General features: G+C 46.2%; 1 protein-coding gene across 17 annotated transcripts in view; it reads right to left on the reverse strand.

The window, feature by feature from the left end:
* GRAMD1B (GRAM domain containing 1B) overlaps positions 1 to 22,451 on the reverse strand; it is a 127,150-nt gene that overhangs the window by 55,331 nt on the left and 49,368 nt on the right. The window contains exon 1 of one of the 17 annotated variants that reach the window (XM_069876494.1): positions 17,204 to 17,421. The exons of 15 other annotated variants lie outside the window; for them this stretch is intronic. In XM_069876494.1, coding sequence (XP_069732595.1) covers positions 17,204 to 17,226 — 23 coding nt within the window. In that variant the 5' untranslated portion in view covers positions 17,227 to 17,421. Of the gene's footprint in view, positions 1 to 15,924; positions 15,947 to 17,203; positions 17,422 to 22,451 lie in introns of those variants that run through there. One more of the 17 variants, XM_069876499.1, reaches the window with a different exon arrangement.

The following is a 22,451-nucleotide window of genomic DNA, read 5'->3' on the forward strand; positions in this document are numbered from 1 at the left end:
CTCTATCCCAGCCAAAACCAGAACATATACCTTGCATTCAACAGGACTTATAAGAGAGATCTGAATGATCCAATTTCGTTTTCCAGTCTCTGAATCTTTCGGTGTTTTTTCTTTATGGCATTTAGAGATAGATGAAAACAGTTGCAAGTGTGATTCTCAGCCTCTACAACTTCTGGTATGTTTTGTCTGAATGACTATTAAGGTTTGATCGAGACACTACTTTTCAGTAGTCAGAGAGCTTCACTGACCCAAAGGCTCTAATGAAATTCACTTTAATGAATGTGGAGCCATGGAGAAAACACAAAGGCTCAAAGCAGGTCTTGAAGTGTTAGGATAGACCTAACACAGGAGTTTAAGACCTACCCACTCTTCGTTCAGACTGTCAGGAGAGAAGGTGAATCAAACAAAAGTTCTGCTTTCAAAAGCACCGTAAGAGCAGTAGTAAAAATGCAAGACTTAAAGAAAAGCTTCTCAGGCTTATCTAGGATGGGTTGCAAAAGGGAAGCTTATGGGTAATTTGAAAAATCACGCAACACCTCAAATGCTTTACAAACTTCATCAGATCTGCAGAACTCCTGCCAGAACTCTAGGAGGAACAAATATTCTTGTTACATTTGTGGGTCTTTGCAGCACCATTCCTGTCACTATGAAGACAGCTTGTTTCATGGTGAGAATACTTTGATAATGCCACATTGAGAAGAGGACCATTAGGGGCCTTTAAGGAAGTTCTTCTGAATGTGAAGCTACCGGTTCCTGTTTTGTTCAAGAGCTGCAAATGTGTTTTATGTTGGCTGGGTTTGCTTGCACTTATATCTCTCAGCCCTGGTACTGGTGTTAAAGAATCAAACACCAGGGCATTATTTCACGTGTGAAGGACAGCTTTAGGAGGGCTCAACTGTCGAGTTATTCACAGCATGACATGGTCACACACCACATCCTGCATGCCGCAGTAGAACCAAGCCCTACAGAAAGGTGAGGAGTAACACATCAGGAGCATTCTCCTCCAAGGATGCTCTAATTCTGAGCACGCCTCTCTGTAGCAGGCTCTCCAGTGCTCATGCACACAGCACGAGCCACACTTTCACTGCCTGCTGGACCGAATGGCAAGTTCTTGCTCTGCTATCTCAGACCCAGCCGTAACACAAGCACACTCATACATATTGCATCTCTCAGGTGAGAGGAAATGATGCGCTGTCCAATTAATTGAAGCCCAGGCCTGATGACAGACAAATGCAAGACAGTCCAGTACCTTAACATCCAGGCCTACAGAGCAACAAGTGGGTTTGCAATAAACTCTATATCCAGTTAGAGCAATCCTACCCTCCCTGTAAGCCATGTCAGTGACAAAGAAACAAACAGCAGCCTTTCTCTGTCAGCAAATGTCTGGCAATAATGAGAGCCTGGATTTGAAAACACATTAAGGTTTCTTATTTCCCCTTCCCCAAAAATTCTTTGCCCATTTTCAATACGATCTGTTTCGAAAACTTAAAGCCATGGAGACAGTTATTCCCCAACTTCTCTGCTTTTCAGTTGACTTCAGAACAGAACCAGGGGACACTTGCACTTGCAGAGTCCTTCTGGCTTTCTCTTCAAACAGACATATGCAAAATATCAAGAAACTGTGTCCTCAAGGAAAACTCAGTGTAGTGCTACAACCTCAAGACCCACAAGCAGGATTAGCAGTAGTCGTAACTAACACATTTGGATGGTAATAAATAGAATCATGGAATGGTTTGGGTTGGAAGGGACCTTAAAACTCATCCAGTTCCAACTCCTGTCATGGGCAGGGCCACCTCCCACTGGAGCAGGTTGCTCGAAGTCCCATCCACCCTGGCCTTGAACACCTCCAGGGATGGGACTTCTCCGGGCACCCTCTGTTAAATTTTTCTGCTCATACCACTGTTGCAGCACAGAAGCTGCTATTTTCCTGGACGCTCCCTTTAAGTATGAATGCATGGGCTCTGCGTTTGAAAATACAGCATTGTACAGGCTGAGTCCTCCAACTGGAACATGTGCTCCTGTTCACTATCTCCTGCTCAGACCATGGAACACCCTTGCAGCCTCCAGCATACCAAATGGATGCTATTCTTCAAACCCCACAGTATTGTCACAATATTAAGGAAAATTGCCTGAACTTTTCCTTCTCCCTTGCAGAAAATGGGCTCTTAGACAGGTACCAGGTCAAGCAAAAATCTTTATACAGTACTCTGAACACCAGTGGCATTCTCATGGAGCAAGATACAGTGGCTGCTAAGAGCACATGGATTCCTACAGTAGAGGGGGATGGAGGAGGCAGGCAATCATGTGCTCAAAGGCACAGGGAGGAAGAGGGGGAGGAGAACAAGGAGAGAGAGAGAGAGAGAACAAAGTGTCAACATCTTAACTGGGACACACAAAGAGCCAGTTCTTAGTAAGAACTTAATCCAGGATTAACAAGAGGTCAGCTACCTCTGCAAGGAGACTGCACTAAAAGGAGCTAATTAGCTCTCGTTAATTGCACAAAGGAAACCCCACAGAATTAAAGACATTCACAAGTCGCAGATCCCACCTCACCTAGGAAACAGAGCCCTACCTGTTGTCTTCAACACCACGCTCAGCACGTGGAAAGGCAAAAGCAGGCAAGGTGAAAGGATGTTAGGGAGGAGGCTGCAAGGAGTTAGGCTCAGCATCAACAAGTGGTGTGTTTGAGCGAGACCTGCACCCTGCATCACATAGAACAAGCATTTTTAATACGTCCTGTATCTTTCTAGACAGTCTCTTCAGCAACAACTGCACCACATGAGGAACTAACCAAGATCCCTACAATAACTACGGACGCCACTTGCATAAACAGTATTATCCATGAGGACATTTAATGCAGTTTGAGCCCTCTTTAATTCAACGTGATCTTTGAAAATGAGGAGGAAGGATAGCACAAGGGGAACCACTCAGTTTTGCTCTGTAGGACCAACTCTGTATGTTGAGACCAACAGAATTGCATCCCAACACGGGCAGGCATTGCATGCTGGTCAGAATAAATAAACAAAGCAAATGCATCGTGGATAGGTAAAAGCTCCTGGCCTGGAAACCATCCGTTTGGAATGATGCAGCAGAAAAGGCTGCCTGAGTTAACCTCCCACAGATTCACTGTCTTGAATTTCTAATCACATATTACAAAGACATTTACATATCCTTAAGCCCCCTGCCAAATTCCACTTGATACTAAACCCACCTCTTTTTTCCTCTGAAACCATTATATGTACTGTTCTAATGCACTGGTGATAAGCTGGTGTGTATTTTACCCCAGGAGCATTTCTGCTGCACTGACAGATAACACATACAGCAGTCAGCGTGTCTGAAAATAAGATTATTATTAGTGGGAGGTGTCCCTGCCCAGGCAGAGGGGTTGGAACTGGATGATCTTTAAGGTCCCTTCCAACCCAAACTGTCTTATGATTCTGTGATTAACAAGCACACCAATAATGCTAACGGACAACTCTGGGATTGAACACTAATAAAAGGAACTCCTGTGTTGATTTCTTTTACAGAACCGTGCTGAGGGCACCTTGCAGACAGAGCCCTTGCCCTGAGCAGCTCACAGTGCGAGAGTTCCACCAGGCAGCGAAAGGCACAAAAACAAGAGGCTGCACTGATTTCAAACCCTGCTGCAATGAAGGGAGCCACCTTCAACTAGCAGGGTCTGAGTGCATCCCAGCTGCAAGACTCGTGCTTACTTTGAGAGAGGATGAAGAGAAAAGCAAAACAAGAGGTTGAAGGGTTGGACTTGATGATCCAGTGGGTCTCTTCCAACCTGGTTATTCTATGATTCTATGATTCTAAGACAGTCATACACACAAGATAAATTAACAACAGAAACGGATCAGCCATTAATTACAGACCCTGTGAATCATTGCACTGCTGCCTCCATTATCTATGTATCCTTCTTTTCTTATCCCCTCAGGACACAGTTCACATGCCATTGTACTTCCAGTTATATTGTGATGGCAGCCGCCAGAGGACGAGCAGCAACAGTATTTCACCTCCAACCCAACACAAACAATGTTCTCTGGACACCCCACCAAATATGAGAAAGCCACATCCCCTTCTCCTCCCAGCAATGAGGCAGCAGCCCCCTATATGCTGTTCCTAGGCAAGCTCAGTGCAAAGGGAGAATTCCTGGCATCTGGATAAACCTTCAATAGCTGCCATTGGAGGGAGTAAAATGCACATCGGCTGTTCTGTGCCAGGGGCTGGGCTACACTCCATCTCCTGGTACAGACATGCCCTGCTCCTTCGCTCCCCTCCACCACCACCACCTCTCCGCTCCCTATTCCACGCTGCACACTGGAATAGCTCAGACCCCTGAGTAGATTTATGAGGAGACGAAAGGGGATAAAGGGCACTAAAAGGGTCTGATCTCTTCTTTAGCACTGCCCGGGGCAGCGTGCACTTCTATGTCACATAATAAAAGTTACAGCCATGCCAGATTCTTCTGGACTGTTCCAATCTGTTTATCCCACCCAAAATCAGACTTCTAAAGCCTCCCCCCAAAGCACTACCCCAGTCTCTACCTTCAGGCTCTTCCTAAACCATCTATGATTTTCAATCCCAATCCCCGTTCACAGACACTCGATTCATCCCCACTCTCACTGATTGACTTTCTTAACCTTGCCTGACCCTTTTTCCCAGGATAGATTCTGTAATCTTCTGCTGGGCTCACCCAGAAACTCACTAATAACTCAGTCCAGTCCCTACTCCCATGCAGCCAGAACATTGCTCATCATCTCCTCGCGCATCCTCATCCCTGCTAACCCCACTTTGCTTTCTCGGTTAAAACCTCTGTCTCTCCATCCCAGCCCTGCACTGCGTCAGGGCATCCTTTGCCCGGAGGAGCTGCCTGACCTCACAACACACACACAAACGCAAAGAACCTGCATCCACAGGATGGAGTCCTCCTGCCTGCCTGGGAGATGAAAAATGAAGAGCTCAGTGATGGCATCGCCACTTGTTACCACATCGCATTTCCCAGGGTGCAGCTGCGTGTCCTCCCTGCTCCTCTGCTCTCCGATTCCGAAACCACCATTTAAACTGCAGACAGAAGCAATTCTGCTAGGGAAGAGATTATTAAACCAGGCAAGAATCTTACTGCTCCGATGCATTTTATGCTCTCAGAAGTAGCAGACAAAAAGATTCCCCGCTCTGATAGCAGCTTGGCATGGCTGAAACAAAGCCTTCTTTGCAGCTCTGGCATCTGAACTGGCTGCTGCCCACTGGAAAGAAAAGCACCCACTGTCTCTTTAAGAATGCCCTGTAGCCCACATCACTGAAGCTCTGTTAACCCTGGCTGCTCCTCACTCCATTCGCTATGGGATTTCAGGATTTCTTCTTTTCTCCTATCTGTATCTACCCATTCTACTGCCCCGGTACAGCTTCTCTGTGTTGTTGCACATCCCTAGCATCCCAAACGTTTTCCAGGGGCACTTGAATAAAGCTTTATTAAATATCATAGAATCATAGAATCATCAGGTTGGAAAAGACCCACCGGATCATCGAGTCCAACCATTCCCATCAATCACTAAACCATGTCCCTCAGCACCTCGTCCACCCATCCCCTAAACCCCTGCAGGGAAGGTGACTCAACCCCCTCCCTGGGCAGCCTCTGCCAGTGCCCAGTGACCCTTTCCATGAAAAATTTTTTCCTAATGTTCAGCCTAAACCTCCCCTGGCGGAGCTTGAGGCCATTCCCTCTCATCTTTGTACTCCTCACTGTGCAAACCACCAGGGAATATTTCAGTGATGACAAAGGAGCAGAACAGACCTAAGCACCCCCAGCTACCTCTAAATTCAGCTTCCTTATTCCCACAAAGAGCTCTTCTCTGACTACCCAGTCGTTTCTACAGGCATCCTGACTCTTCATCTTGCTGAGCCAGAGGGACTGTGCGTCCTCTCCGAACCTCATCCGACACAAGACAAACCATCTCCTTCCCTGCCACAGCAGCAGGCAGCACAGCCAGCAACAACACAAATATTTGTCCTCCACACACGGGTATTTTCAAATATAAACCCTTCGAAAGGCCAGCCGCTACAGAGAGGTTATAAAACGCAGAAGGTAACAATGTGACTCATATCGAAAGTGTGTATAAACACACATACAAAAACCTGGCTCAAACAGAGACCGTGACAGATTCTCTTCTGGGGAAAGCATGAAGAACGCTGCCGTACCACTCTCCTTGATTTTGTACCTACTCCAAACAGGCATAACAGAGGAAACAGAAAGGCATAGAATCATAGAATAGTTTGGGTTGGAAGGGACCTCAAATCCCACCCAGTTCCAACGCCCCTGCCATGGGCAGAGACACCTCAGGCTGTCCAAGACCCCCGTCAACCTGGCCTCGAACACCTCCAGGGATGGGGCAGCTACAGCTCCTCTGGGCAACCTGCTTCAGAGCATCCCCACTATCATAGTGAAGAAATTCCTCCTTATGTCTAGTCTAAATCTGCCCCTCTCCAGTTTATACCTATTGCCCCGAGTCCTATTGCTACAAGCCTTTGTAAACAGCCGCTTCCCAGCCTTCTTGTAGCCCCTTCAGGTACTGGAAGGTCACTATAAGGTCTCCTCAGAGCCTTCTCCAGGCTGAAAAACCCCAACTCTGCATGTCCAGAACCCTAAAGAATTGAGGAAGCAAGAAAGCAGCTCAACAATATACAGGGTGAGTGTGTAATGCAAATTGAACATGTTCTTACCGCTTGATGTAGTAGCAGAAAACACTAATCACAGAATCATAGAACGGCTTGGGTCAGAAGGGACCTTAAAGATCATCTAATTGATGCAGAGCTGCATAGTCTGATCAATCATATCTCATGGAAGCTGATGAAATATTTGCCCTGTATGATCAGTAGATCTCTACTAGGAACTTCATTATAAAGTGCCATATAACCAGAAAGATATTCTTATACTGCAGTAAGTTCAAAGCAAGAAAAACATCACAAGATTCATGAGGCTCGTTTATGGAAAGAAACTTGAAGGGTCAACAAAGTGAAGCAGCCAACAAATATTTGAAGAATGTAAATGCCAAAGAGAAACAGAAGCCATATTAAAAGTTTTATAACAATGAGCAATGTGACTGTATTAAACTGAGGGGAAAAAACTAGTCTTAAGTCAAATCTTTGCAGTCAAAAGCATGAGAGAAGTGGTAAAAACCCATTCACTTGTCATGTTTATAAACAGCATTAGGTAACCATTAATCAAGACAAAACAGGGAACTGTTGCACGTCAGTAGGAGCGTGGATCACTATCTCAATTCCATCAAGTTTTTTTCCGTCTCTAGTTTAGCTTTCCATAATAGGCAGCAGCCCAGCCCAACACCTTCTTGGCCACTGCCATTTGCTAGAGATGCAAGACTCTTTGAAGGTTTGCATTGGGTTGGTGTCACAGCTGTCTGCGCTGGCCCAGGTTGCCCAGAGGAGTCATGCACACCCATCCCTGGAGGTGGTCAAGGTCAGGTTGAGTGGGGCTTGGAGGAACCTGATCCAGTGGAAGGTAACCCTACTCATGCCAGGGGTTTGGAACTGGATGATCTTTAAGGTCCTATCCAACCCAAACCATTCTATGATTCTATTACCTATCTTTGAAAGAAACTGGGAAGAATCAATGGGGAACCTATTCTTCCTGTTGGAAAGGTTGGAAAAATAACAGCCATTTGAAGCGATGATGTAGTTTTATTGCCCCAAACCAAGCACTGAATACTGCTCAGATTCTCTCAGCTCCAACTCCAGACACCAACTTTCTTTCATGGCCTACAGCTAAGCAACAATTCACCTCCCAAACCTCATTCCTAAAATGTACATCAGATTGAAGGCTACCACATATGAACTCCAGTTCTGAGGTCTGCACAACCACAACCCATTCTCCTCATGAGCAGAGGGCACTTCTTTCAGACCCCTATGGCTACTTTATTTCTATCACTCCAGGGTCAAAAATACACCAAAATTACAGTTCTAGCTTTCCACCAGCTTTCTAAAATGTCTCTGCCTCCAGTGCCAACCTTTTAATTCACAGCACTTCACATGTCATCACCACACATACAGGGGGTGAGACCTCACAAACGATTTCTTTGGAATCCTCAGACTTTGGCATCTCTTCCTCCTGTCATTTAAACATGGGCTTGTTTGTTTACCATTTTATTATAGGCATGATTCTGGTTAGAGAGAACTGTTCTTACACTAAAGATGAACAAGTTGTCCTTTCTCTTCTCCCCATAGCTAATTTAGTACCTTATATTACATGCATATATGCATTTTTTTTTTCTGTTGCTAATCCTTGGCTACTCCTGAACATATAATTCCTTCTTCCCCCCAAGCCTTTTTCATTCGACTCCTTTTCTCCTCCATTTTCCTCCTTTCAATTCCAAGGTCTGAAATTAGGTGTGGTCAAGCCACATTCTTCCAAACTTGGTATTCCATCTGGTTTGAAAATGATTCAAAATATATACCCCAAACGCATATCCCGCCTCTGATCAAAAATAACCCCAAATCCCTCCTTCTCTCCTCCTTTGCCACATGCGTAGAGCAGCTATGACATTCATCAAATGAGAATGGCAGCATTTTACGTCTCGTATTAGGTAAAAAAAGGCAGAGCATCTCCCCCAAGGACACTTGGCTGTGACCACAAGAAAGCATTCTGTCCAGGAAAAAAATGGTTACAGAGAATAAACCATTGGAAAATTTAAAGTATAATCAACAACACAGACCGAAAGCTGGCCAAACAGAAAACTTTAGCAAAGGAAAAGCTCAGAGAACATTCCCCCACCTTGGAGTCAGCATGTGGCTCTGCAAGAGCAGAAGGAAGGAAAAGCAAAGCTACTGATTTTTGTACAGCGTTTATTTTGGTCTCTCCATTTCCTGAACTTATTTTATACTTGGATACTATTAAATCTCAATTTATACAACTTTCACTAGACTCAAAAACCTGAAATTAACAGTTACCATTCATAATAAATACCAATTATAATAATAATAATAGCAGTTTGCCATTAAAATGCACTTTTTAACTAGGACTATTATTATAAGGCAGCCTCCCAGTACTGAAAGGGGCTCCGGAAAAGCTGGGGAGGGGCTCTTGATCAGGGACTGCAAGGATAGGATGAGGGGGAACGGTTTAGAGCTGAAAGAGGGGAGATTGAGATGAGATCTTAGGGAGAAATGTTTTGCTGTGAGGGTGGGGAGGCCCTGGCCCAGGTTGCCCAGAGCAGGGGTGGCTGCCCCATCCCTGGAGGGGTTCAAGGCCAGGTTGGATGGGGCTTGGAGCCCCTGATCCAGAGGGAGGTGTCTGGATGGGTGTCTGGGTGGGACTGGATGGGCTTTAAGCTCCCTTCCAACCCAAACTGTTACGTGATTCTATGAGGACTGAAATCAGAGGCGTGCAAGGGGAGACTCAAGCATAAACACAGCAGCTGCTTAATCAACTAAAGAAATACCGCTAACTAGTTTAGAACAGAAAGCGAAGAAGAGTCCCGTTCCCAAGGGGAATTTCAGTTGGCAAATGTGATTAAGCAAGAGAGATCTTGACCAGGACACGACTACTCTTGCATAATGTCCCACAAAAGCTCACACGGCAACATTTGGCTCTTTCAGACCTCGACCATGCCCACTTGCCAAGGAGAATAACCCTGATGAAGCAGAAATTTTAAGTATGTGAGTGTTTCCATTCAGCTCAATAGAACTATTAATGCATGCAGGGTGAATCATGTGCTGACAGACTGTGTTACACTGGTCAGCGTAGCCCTTCCAGATCTCATCACATGCAAATATCAAACCACTTCAGTGAGAAGAAGCATGAGAGAAGAAAGAAGAGCGGAATGGTGTGCCCCATTTTGCAGTCAGGGAAACTGGGGCAAGGCAAGATGATGATACAACTGGTCCATGAGAGATACAGGCATAAAACTTGCCTCTCGTGAATTCCAGCTCCTATAGCTCCTTGCTATTTGAAGGGACTAAGCAGTTAAACAGCACACGACATTCTCAGTTCCAACTCTTAAGCTTTGAGAGAGAAAAATATACCTGCTAAATTTTATCTATAGCTTCTTCTTGACTAAATTTGCCTCTTCCCATGCTTTCTCCTCCTGCATACATGACAAGAATCTCTGGAGAAGCCTCACTGCAGCCTCATTCATCTCAACTTTAGGCCCTGAGCAAACGATGGCAGCAGAATTCCAGAAGGGTTCCAAGCCGTGCCCTTCACTTGACATTTGTGAGGCTGAAGAAGGACTAAAGAGAGAGCAAAGTGATTTTACCATCTGATAAGCAGAAAAGGCAATTTCAGAGCAAAACAAATGATTAGGATTCAATTAGCCAAAATAATCTGCAGCCCAAGGAGAGATCCAAAGGAGAGATTGTGCAGCCAGCTCTGCAAAGTGCAGCATCTTCATGGCGTAAGTCAAGAACTCAGATTCTGACTAGCTGCCCTCAGAGAGGTTGCAGTAAGCACAAATATATTAAAGAACAAAATGATGGATGTTTATCTGGTTTTAAACCAAAAATTGATGCCAAAAGCATACCACATAACAAACAAAAAAGCACTGAAAGGGTACTTTCACCAGTCTGTCATCACACAAAGTTACAGCAAACCAAATCTCAGCTCAAGGGCTTCATAATGACTCTGTTTTTCATATAGTCTTCTTCCACTATAATTTTCTTTTTTTTTTTTTTATTTGTACTTTGTACCACATTACTGCTGAAGGGATTCATTCAGCGTGGCAGCGCGTGGTCCAGGACAAAATCTGGTAATGAGCCAATCTTAGTTCTGTCTCTGGCTTGGCTGGTGTGGCCTCACCTTCAGCTCTGGGTGCAGTTTTGGGCACCACAGTAGAAAAAGGTTCTAAAGCTGCTGGAGAGCGTCCAGAGGAGGGCACAGAGTTGGTGAAGGGTTTAGAGGGGAAGCTGTATGAGGAGCAGCTGAAGTCACTTGGACTGTTCAGCCAGAAGAAGAGGAGACTGAGGGGAGATCTCATCACGGTCTGCAGCTTCCTCACAAGGGGAGGAGGAGGAGCAGGTGCTGAGTTCTTTTCTGGCAACCAGTGACAGGATGGGTGGGAATGGCAGGAAGATGCACCAGAGGAGGGTCAGGTTGGACATTAGGAAAAGGTTCTTCACCCAGAGGGTGGTGAAGCCCTGGAACAGCTCCCAGGGAAGCAGTCAAGGCACCAAGCCTGACAATATTCCAGAAGTGTTTGGCCAATGCCTCAGCCCCGCAGTGTGAATGCTGGGGTGTCCTGGGCAGGGACAGGAGCTGGACTCGATGATCCTTGTGGGTCCCTTCCAACTCAGCACATTCTATGATTCTGTAAGTACAGAATTGTATGCCAGATTTTCCCATGACATTAGCGCACTTGGACTGGGCTCCTGTTTACTATCTCTTCCCACTACTGAAAAGCCCAAATAAATTAGGACATAACCTGCTACTAACCACATCATTGTACTATGAAACCACTTGCAAAATACATCTACCAATAGTGCTCTCAAAGCTGTTCTTCTGGCCACCTTACACAATATCACAGCATTTCTTCCTGTGGAGAGAGAGAGGACAAAACCTACACTTTATGGCCAGAGGTTCACTCAATACGTTCAGAATATGGCAGGGGGGTTGGGACTGGATGATCTTTAAGGTCCCTTCCAACCCACACCATGATTCTGAATGCAGTGAGGGATGAGTGACCAATCGATATGGTTTCCTCTTCCTACCACATCGACAGCAAATGGGAACGTTCTGATTGCTAAGATCCATTTGCAGAACTTATATGGAGTGAAAGCCTCTTCTCCTCAAAAGGCTAGAACCGTATTTATATGTATATGGGTCAGCTTTGATGGTTTTTAGCGGCAGATTATGAGCACCTATTTCTTTCTTTAGAATAAAAAGCACAAAGAAGAAAGATGTAGATACAGAAGAATCAATGAAGACAGAGGAAGGAAGAAAGAACATTGAAACATCACATTGCAACCTGGAACGTGAAGGTCGAACAGCACAACATGCACAACAGCACAATTATATAAGTGCAATGGGACTATTCTGCTAGCCCACTCCAAAAAAATTGGGGAAGGATCGATTTGGAAATTCATCTTTCACTTGCAATGCAATAGAGCAAAGTTCATTTTCACAGCACGCAGTACCTCCTTAAGTCTCGGCAGTATTGATATGAAATCGAAAGCGATCTGAACGACTTCATCATTTCACTATGTAATTAAGGAGGCAAGAGGTCCAAACACCCACATTTGTCACCTTTCTGCATTACAGCAAGTACTAATTCTCCACAACTGAGGGCAGAACGCATTCCTCCTGTCCCTTTTTCACTAGCCTGTTATTTTGGACTTCAAAGAGGTCGCCAGTCTAGACTGGAAGCACAGAGCCACGTAGGACTAAGGTGGTAGCTCATGAACCCCCTCCCTCCCTTCTTATGTACTCGTGGCCCTGAGATGCTGACGAACCAATGGAAAGGGCCCTGATCCAGATACACAGAACTCCTTGAGTTGCAGCCTTACAGCGCACATAGCTGAATCTGCCTCATGTTAATCTGCACTGCTCCCTGACATCAAACAACTTCTAATTTTAGCTCTGCTGTTCTGTAACCCTACCTAGTTCCCATCCCACCCCCACAACTACATAATAGATCCTTCCTTCAGATAAGTAGGGTGTTGGAACATTGAGATTTTTTTTTTTTTCTCACCCACAGGCACTAGCAGAAAAATGAATTGCAGATTTATTTTTAGTAGAGCCTTTGGCCCTTATTTTCTCTGTAGGTTCCACATAGCAGGTTCTGCGGCTCAGAAATATTCCAGTCAACAAAGCAGCACAAGCAATGCAGAAGGAACCACAAAAGAAGGAAAAACAGATGAGCAGAGTTTTGTTCAGGATCCCATTTATGGGACATCAAGTTGAGCTACCAGCTTGCTTCTGTCCCCGCAAGGCTCGTCAGTCATTTGAGTCTCATTTTTTATATTAAAGATCCAATTTAGTACCCATCTGTGCTGAATCCTAAGCTCCCCAAAACTCCTAACAAGGCAGAATGCTAACGGCAAGCAACACTGCTGAGATTTGAGGAGAGGAGAAGCCTGACTACCTGCCCTGCAGTCATGGTTTCTGGCTTTCTGAAATTTAAAGCTCCAGGCCTGGCTCATTGTAATCCCTAAGGGTCTAGGAGATAACGGTGATCTAAGACTGGAAGCAAAAGTTCTTTGGCATAACGCCACGTCACAACATAAAGAGGTACACAACGGTATTAAAATATTACACTGTGACGTGAAGATGAGCTGTTAAACCAAGATACTGGGCCCTGATGAGACAGGTATGGTTGGACTCAATGATCTCATAGGTCTTCTCCAACCTAGTTATTGTATGATTCTATGAACTGCATGTTGCCATACGATATTAACAACATCCTAGGGACTGCAGACTCATTTCTGATGCTGGGATGTTGTACCCTAACGGCGTGATGCTGGGCTGGTACATCAGGACCTGGCATCATGGTACAGTACAGTCACATTTTGATGTCCTAGCGCTACGGTGGTTGCCCATGGGGATTCTGCTGTGCCGCAGCGTGCCGTGACCACCTCATGACTCCACAGCGTGTAGTTATGCTGCGATATGACACCAGATGGTGATGAGATCATTTTGGGCACAATTAGGTGGCGTTACAGCAAAAATGCATGACATCATATTAGAGATCAGCAGAGTGCCCTGTGCCAAAACAGGCTTGCACTGACGCTCAGAGGTGGCCAGAGGTTCCCCTAGAAAATGCCCTATGTTCTTGTGTGCAATCTAACAGCACGAGATGAATGGGTGGTCTAAAACCTGAGTCCTCTTCCTAACGGTGAGAGGAGGCTGCTCCTGCTGACAGCGTTCTGTCCCTGTGCTACTGCCCTTCCTGGTACAGAACAAAATCATGTGTCTTTCTCAGAGTGGCTCCATAAGGAAATCGGCATTAACCCCAGCAGTGCCATCCAGAACTGGAATTGCCGCTTCTACAGCGAGGACCAAAGGATTTGTCTTGTCTCTTTCTTTAGACAAAAGCTAACCCTGTAAAGCCATTTCACTGACGATATTAGAGGCCGTACAACCCACATTAATGCACCAAGGCTGATGAACAGCAGAGTGCATGGAAACTCTGTGTTCTATACTCAGACCTGTGCTCCTCTAGAACATTGTCTATCAGTCCAATAGCGACAAACACATCTACTTGGGCAAAACTGGACTTGAAAGAGCATCCTAAACTCACCCTTCTGTGCCTGGATATTGCAGCACCATTAAATAAGTAAAACTGCCTGTAAACATCCTATAGAGAGAACAGAGCAACTACTGTAAAGATTAAAAATGACATATATATTTTATTAAATAATGCAAGCAATTGGAATATTTGACTTTAGGGTTCAAAGGAAGATGAAGGGGCGATGCTGAAGATGTAGCCCAAGCAGAGGTTGGTTAGCACTCCTCAAGTGCTTCCAGGAGAGCCAGGGGAACCCATCGCGACCTTTTTGGCACTCCCTACCAGGACACACACACCCAGGACAGCACAGTGCCCTCCCCTGTCCCCCTGGACCTTGCCAAGAGATGGAGGAAACCCAGAGAGAAGAGCGTCACCTGCTGAAACGCTGCTAGGATTTCATCCAGCACATGAGTAATCTTCTTATGTCCCCATCCAGCTCCTGAATTTACCCGCCTCGCTCGCTTAGCGATGAAATCTGACAAAATTAACAGGCTGGCTTCAGCCTTCCTAGTTATAAATGCTGTGATAGAACTAGGAATGCAAACATCCTCCAATTACACGATTAACAAAAACATCCAGTGTTGCTCTCGGCTGGGTACAGATGGGAATGCAGGGAGGTGCCATGTTCTTGCAGATACACATGGCCACGACATTTATAACACATGCTTTGCTCTCCTGGTAGTACGCTAAGCTATTATGCAACTCATCAGCCCAACTGCATACCCTGTAAAGCCTCAAATCAGTGCGAGAGAGGGCAGATTTTTAATTAAATAACAATAATAATAATCTGTGCAAGATTTTCTAGTGCTAACGGCTATATCGTTTGTACAGTCTGTGTTACGCATGGCCACGTATACATAGGAAAAATTCAAAGGGTTTTTAATGTAATTAAATAAAAGATAAATTAGAGAAATTAGAAAAAGAGATGACCTATTGAGTCATCTCTGGCTCTGGTCCATCCCCTGGGGCCCAGTACAAGATGCTTCCTAGTGCCGTGCTCTACTGCTTTTATTTTTTACACAGAGAAAAAGATAAACAAAGCATCAATAAATAAAACAGCAAATGAAAAATAACTTCACTGCTTTCGCATACTTTACAGGCAAGGATCCCAAAGCACTAAATTCATACTGAGACAAAACAGCTCACTTGAGAAGGAGGCTGTTATTTTTATGATTACTTACATTTTCATTACAGAGAAAAAGGATTAAAGATAAAAGAAACAGGCCTTCCCATTGCTCGTCATCTGCTTTGCGATATCAATCCAAATTACAAAGTCACATTCCACTATTAACTGTGGAACTGCTAACATCTGATAAAGTTCTGAGTAAATCAATTTCATCAAAATAATCCAAAGACTATTTATTCCAACTAAGAAGTTTTGACATATTAGAGATTTAAAGTAGTTTTGACTTACCCAAGGTTTCATATCAATCATTGTTAGCCAAGTTTGTATTAGATATGTATAACTGCATTCACATGTATTACATACCTATATATTTACCTACCCATAGAAAATATCAACTTGACCAACAAAAATATTTACATGCAAATATATTAGAGACGCACGCAGCTCTGTTGATTGACTTTCACCCAACACATCATTTTCTTTCACTTTTCACTTGTCCAAACCTGAAGAGTTTTCTCCCAAACCACCCAGGAATAATCAAAGCATTAATGAGCACTTTGGTACCTTCCAGGATGCCGTTGGTTCCCTCGGGTCCCGAACTCTAATAGATTATTACAGAAACATGCTGCCAATGAGGTGCATCCCCAAAATCTCCTGTTTAAAGGACAAGCAGGGCAGAAGCCATTCCACACACGCAGGATTCAAAACATTTTTTCCACCTTCCAGAAAACCTGCACGTGCTTATTTTCTCTGTATGCACGTAGCTACCGAGTCAAGATGCTCAGGTGTGCAGGTGTTACATGTGTGCATCCACAGATGCAAATTCATGCACAACCATAGCAAAAGCTGAGGAGAGAGGAAGGAGGGGTGGCAGCAGCAGGGAGAAAGATGCAGCTGGACCAGAGGGAGGAAGATGAAGCTGGACCAGAGGGAGGAAGATGCGGCTGGACCAGAGGGAGAAAAGATGTAGCTGGACCCATGGGAGAAAAGATGTAGCTGGACCCATGGGAGAAAAGATGTAGCTGGACCAGAGGGAGAAAAGATGCAACCAGACTAAAGGGAGGAAGATGCAGCTGGACCAGAGGGAGGCAAGATGCAGCTGGACCAGAGGGAGGGAAGATGCAACCAGACCAAAGGGATAAAGATGTGGCCAGACGAGAGGGAGGAAGATGCAGCCAGACCAAAGGGAGAAAGATGCAGCTGGACCAGAGGGAGGGAGGTGCAGGCAGGCAGGAGGAAGAAAAGATGCAGTCAAACAAGAGAAAGGAAGATGCAGCCAAACCAGAGAGAGAAAGATACAACCAGACAAGAGGGAGGAAGATGCAGCCGGACCAGATGGAGGCTCACGGCATCGCAGTCCTGATGCAGAGATGCCCGGCCAGGAACGGCCCGTCGTTGCATCAATTCCCAGCGACTTGCCGGCTGCTCCCTCCCAGCCGCAGCCGCACACGGATGCTCCCGGCTTTGCAGCGCAACTTAGCCGAGCGCATCCCTCCCTGCCCCCCGCCGCTGCGGAGCTCCGCAGGGCTGGGAAAAGGGATGGGGGGGGGAAGGAGGAATTTTTCGGGAAGGAGGAATTTTTCAGAAAGGTGGAAATTTTTCAGGAGAAAAGGAAATTTTGGGGGAAGGAGGAAAATTTTGGGGGAGGAGCAAATTTTCGGGAAAGGAGCAAATTTTCGGGGAGGGAAGAAATTTTCGGGGAAGGAAGAAATTTTCGGGGAAGGAAGAAATTTTCGGGGAAGGAAGAAATCTTTGCAGCAAAAGGGGGTTTTTCTCGGTAAGGAGGAATATTTGGGGGAAGGAGGATGATCGCATCGCCCCCCTTGCCCACGGCTCCGCTTACCAGGCGAGCTTGAACCCTTTCATTAGTACAGCGGCGCTAATGCGATGCCCGTGCCCTTGTCTGCCCGCTGCCAGCTCCAGAGGTCCCAGGACATATTGGAGGAGCCCCCGGCGGCCGGCGTCCCGCGGGGAGCTGCCAGCCCCATGCGCAGAGCCCCCCGCAGCCCCGCTCCGAGGCGCAGAGGGCTCCCCGCTCCGGCAGCCCAGCCGCCCGGCTCTCTGCTGAGCATGTGCAGCAGCGGCAGGACAGCACAGCTCAGCCCAGCACGGATCAGCCCAGCAAAGCTTAGCCCAGCACAGCCCAGCACAGCACAGCCTAACTCAGCTCAACCCAGACCAGCAAAGCTCAGCTCAGCATAGCCCAGACCAGACCAGCATAGCTCAGCTCAGCACATCACAGACCAGACTAGCTCAGCACAACACAGCACAGACCTGTCCAGCCCAGGACAGCTCAGCACAGCTCAACCCAGACCAGACCAGCAAAGTTTAGCCCAGTCCAACTCAGCTCAGCACAGACCAGCCCAGCCCAGCCTAGCCTAGCCTAACTCAGCTCAACCCAGACCAGTCCAGCAAAGCTTAGCCCAGCTCAGCACATCACAGCCCAGACCAGCACAGCATAGCTCAGCTCAGCACACACAGACCAGACTAGCCCAGCACAGCACAGCTCAGCTCAGCACAGGACAGACCAGTCCAGCCCAGCACAGCTCAGCTCAGCACAGGACAGACCAGTCCAGCCCAGCCCAGCTCAGCACAGCTTAACCCAGACCAGCCCAGCAAAGCTTAGCCCAGCCCAGCCCAGCTCAGCACAGCCCAGCCCAGCACAGCTCAGTTCAACACAGCCCAGCCCAGCCAAGCTTAGCCCAGCTCAGCACAGCCCAGTCCAGACCAGCACAGCATAGCTCAGCACAGCATAGCTCAGCACAGCACAGACCAGCACAGCTCAATCCAGACCAGAGCAGTAAAGCTTAGCCCAGCCCAGCTCAGCCCAGCCCAGCCTAGCCTAACTCAGTTCAACCCAGACCAGTCCAGCAAAGCTTAGCCCAGCTCAGCACAGCCCAGACCAGCACAGCATAGCTCGGCAAAGCTCAGCATAGCTCAGCCCAACTCAGCTCAGCACAGCCCAGACCAACAAAGCTCAGCACAGAGCAGCTCAACCCAGCCCAACCCAGCAAAGCTTAGCTCAGCTCAGCACATCACAGACCAGACCAGCACAGCATAGCTCAGCTCAGCACAGACCAGAAAAGACTAGCCCAGCACAGCCCAACAAAGCTCAGCACAGCTCAACCCAGACCAGCCCAGCAAAGCTTAGCCCAGCCCAACTCAGCTCAGCACAGCCCAGTAAAGGTCAACAAAGCTCAGCCCAGACCAGACCAGCATAGCTCAGCCAAGCCCAGCTGCACTCAGCCCAACCCAGCAAATCTTAGCCCAGCCCAACTCAGCTCAGCCCAGCTCAACAAAGCTCAGCCCAACTCAGCACAGCACGGCCCAGACCAGCATAGCTCAGCACAGCACAGTTCAGCTCAGCAAAGCTCAGCCCAGCCCAGCCCAACTCAGCACAGCACAGACCAGACCAGCACAGCCTAGCCCAGCAAAGCTTAGGCCAGCACAGTTCAGCTCAGCAAAGCCCAGGCTTCCCACTGCCCCTGCAGCCTGGAGCATCCCCAGCTGGTACATACCAGGGTAGGCAAAAGGCTCAGAGATGTCTCCCGTTGGGTAGGGGGTGAATGAAGCCCAAGCAGGGGGAATGATGCTGGAGAACAGGTTTTACAGGGAGCAGGGCTGAGGGAACTGAGGTTGTTTAGCCTTGACAAGACAAGGCTAAAGGAAGACCTTATGGCTCTCTACAACTGAGAAGAGAAGGCTCTGAGGAGATTACATAACGACCTTCCAGTACCTGAAAGGGGCCTACAAGAAAGCTGGAGAGGGACTGTTTACAAAGGCTTGTGGTGATTGGATGAGGAGGAATGGGTATAAACTGGAGAGGGGCAGATTTAGGCTTGATACAAGGAAGAATTTCCTCACGATGAGAGTTTTGAGGCACTGGAACCTGTTGCCAAGGGAAGTTGTGGCTGCCCCATCCCAGGAGGTGTTCAAGGCCAGGTTCAATGGGGTCTTGGGCACCCTAATCCAGTGTGAGGTGTGCCTGCCCATGGCAGGGGGTTGGAACAGGATGGGATTTGAGGTCCCTTCCAACCCAAACCATTCTGTGATTTCCATAAATCAACAGTTTCAGACAGTTTTGTAGCATAACTGATATCAGAGTCAAGACCTCTTTGTCCCACACCATGTAATAAATATCTTCTGCATCTCTTCCTGGCTGAGCCACAGCCTCACCAAAAAGGAAGAAATGCCAGTTATTGCATCTCCACCCTTGTTTCCTGCTCTACCGTACGCTTCTTCTGGGAATTTTTCTATTTGTCTTGCAGGAGGTAAACACAGCCTCCTACGCCAGTGTGCAGGCACTCAAATGGTTGGAGAATAGGGCAGTATGGTTCAAATAACAGAGCTCAACTATTTCCTCTGAAGTACTTGAAAAAGTGAAACTTGAGAGTGGCCAAGGGTAAACACACTCGCTGCGTAGAGAGAGCTCTCAACATCTTTGGGCTTGGGACAGAAACTGTCTCACTTATGAACCCTACAGGAATTCAGCTGTTAAAGGGTGGTAAAGACAGCTGTAAAGTAAGTGAAAATAGAAAGATTCTATTATCTCTAAAGGTGTCTTCTGCATCCAAACTCAAGGTCCACACATACAGACACATACTCCCCCTTTCATCCTGATGACTGCAGTTGATGTCTCTGAGTGGAATCATACAGAAAACCTTGGCGTGTAAAACCATCACATCGGTTCTATTCGCTGTTCAGTGGACAGGAGGGTGCTGGGGGTACCAGATTTAAAGCTTCTCTTCTGGTTTACAAAGCTCTGTGAAATTTGCCCTCCTTGCCTGAAGAAACATTGAAGCTGTAACCCACATCCTCTCTTTGGGAAGCAACAAGGCGTGTGTTTCTCCACTTCCATAGTTTTGTTTAATAAAAGCACCACATCTTTTTTCTTTTTTTTTTCTGATTCTTCCAAACCCTGAACAGATGGACAGAAGCAAAGTTCCCATTCTGAATTCAGCAGGGAGTCATGTTTGCAGGGCTTTGGTCATTCCAGGGCAGGTGAAAGCAAGCAGGATGGCAGCAGTGGGGCTGAGTTTCAGAAGCTGTACAAGTAAAACTGAAATGGCTTTCTAGGGAGTTGAGTCTCCAGGGAAAAAAAAAAACTCAGCTTAGTGTTAACTCCTTCCAAATACCTTCCCCAAATGCCTGTGACATGTTGCATTCTTTGCTTTGTTATTAAATACCATCATGCCTGGGTGCCTGCTGCAGAAGGAAGCAGAGAGTATAAAACCGGATCCTGCGTAGTGCTGCCTTCCACTCTGTTTGGGAAGAAAAGTGATGGACAATGCCCTGCAGGAGAGCCCCACGCCAGGCAGAGAGATTTGAAACACCAGCTTTGAGAATTGTTTCCAGCATTAACTTTGCAACATGCCTTTCTCCTTATTTCTAAGCAAAAACCATTAACCCTAAAGCTGGCTACGTGCATTTCCACAGGACAAACGGTGTGGGAAATGCATTCAAACCTCGCTCTGCTTAATCCCAGGTTCAGGTCCAACCTATATAAGGTGCCTGGCTTGGACTCAGCTTTTCTCCAGGAGATGTTTTGCATCCGTGGCCTGCAGGTTGTCAAGGAGGGAAGCAAATCACAAAGCTGTAAAATGGGTCAGGAGACCTGCGAGCTTGGCAAATCTAGGACAGACTAATGCTGCAGAGTCACATGTTTAGAAATCAAAGCTCAGGCAAGAAAGGTATTAAAAGATAAGCAGTCATGTACTTTTTTTTTAAAAAAAAAAAAGATAACGTGATGGTTTGGAAATTATGAAAGAAGATAGAGAACTTAGCAGAAAAAAAGTCTGTTTAAACATCCGTCTGGCAGGTGCGGCCACCTCTGCCACAAGCCAGCTGAGATCTGCTCTCTGAAATCCTTGTAGTCCCCAAGGCTTGGTCCCCCAGGAGACACTGTGGGTCACCCCCACTCTTAAGTGACCCCACTATTTACAGTCTCAATTCCACCTCCAATCGACTGGGCTGTGGCAGCTAATGCTGTATGGGCAAGCCCTTCCCTTTTTCTCCATCCTCTGCACATAACCACTCCAGGGAAGAGGAAAAAAGATTAACATTTAAATACAGTAACAAAAGAGCATATGTAGCTATCAAGAGAGACAGGCTACGCACAGCCACCCTGTCCACCTCCGCAGTGCTAAGAATACTTAGAAGTCATACGCAAGTTGAATTCCAGATAAATTATCTACCTACTCCATCCAGAGCATCCATCCCACAAAGTGGGAAAATGGGAAATCAGAAAAAAGCACAGTCAGAGCTGTGGCTTGAGAGATCCAATCCCATTTTTGGCTCTGCTACAGAGCTCTGCTTTGAAAGTGGGTAGACCCTAAAATTCATGGTTTTTCATTCACCTGGGGATGTTGTAAGGACACATTCATTACACTGTAGTACTAAGCATCAATGATAGACTGCTTTGGATTGCATAAATGTCAAGACAAGCAACAAATTATCTTTGATGATAGCGTTTTGCGTGTAAAAGCACTTTCCCAAGCCATGGTTATTTTGGTAAAAAGTTTATTTTTCCATACAAATAGCAAAAAAAAAAAAAGGCAAAAAAATAGTAATAAAAGCATAAACATTGGTTTTCCTTTCAGTTTGTTTTTATGTTTCATGAAAATAAATAGTTGAAAAGAGAGAAAGAAATCTGAGAGCAGGTGCTGACTGCACCTCTGTCCCTTTACCCAATCTGCACCTTCTGCCTCCTCCTAAACACCACACTACTCTCTCCACTTGCTCCAGCTACACTCTCTTCTCCTTATTGATTTTATATCCCTCCTCCATCAGCTATTTCATAACCTTTTTGTTAACTGCCTTCACAGCTTTCAGTGTTGTCTTCTGTGCTCGGCTCCCTTTCATATCTCAGTTGTCAGAGCACCTTTTTTCCTCTCAACCCAGTTTTTTTTTTCGTTCTTTCTCCCCATACCACTTTTCTTTATGCTCATTTGTATTTGACCTGTTTACAAAGCCATATATATATATTTTCACCAACAATTACCCTTCACACAGAGTTTTAGATCAGATGGCCCTAACTGTCCCTTTGAGCCATAAAATCTAAGTTAAATTATTTGCTTATTGCAATAGAATTT

This window comes from Phaenicophaeus curvirostris, chromosome 25, assembly GCF_032191515.1.
Source record: "Phaenicophaeus curvirostris isolate KB17595 chromosome 25, BPBGC_Pcur_1.0, whole genome shotgun sequence".
Lineage (NCBI taxonomy): Eukaryota > Metazoa > Chordata > Aves > Cuculiformes > Cuculidae > Phaenicophaeus > Phaenicophaeus curvirostris.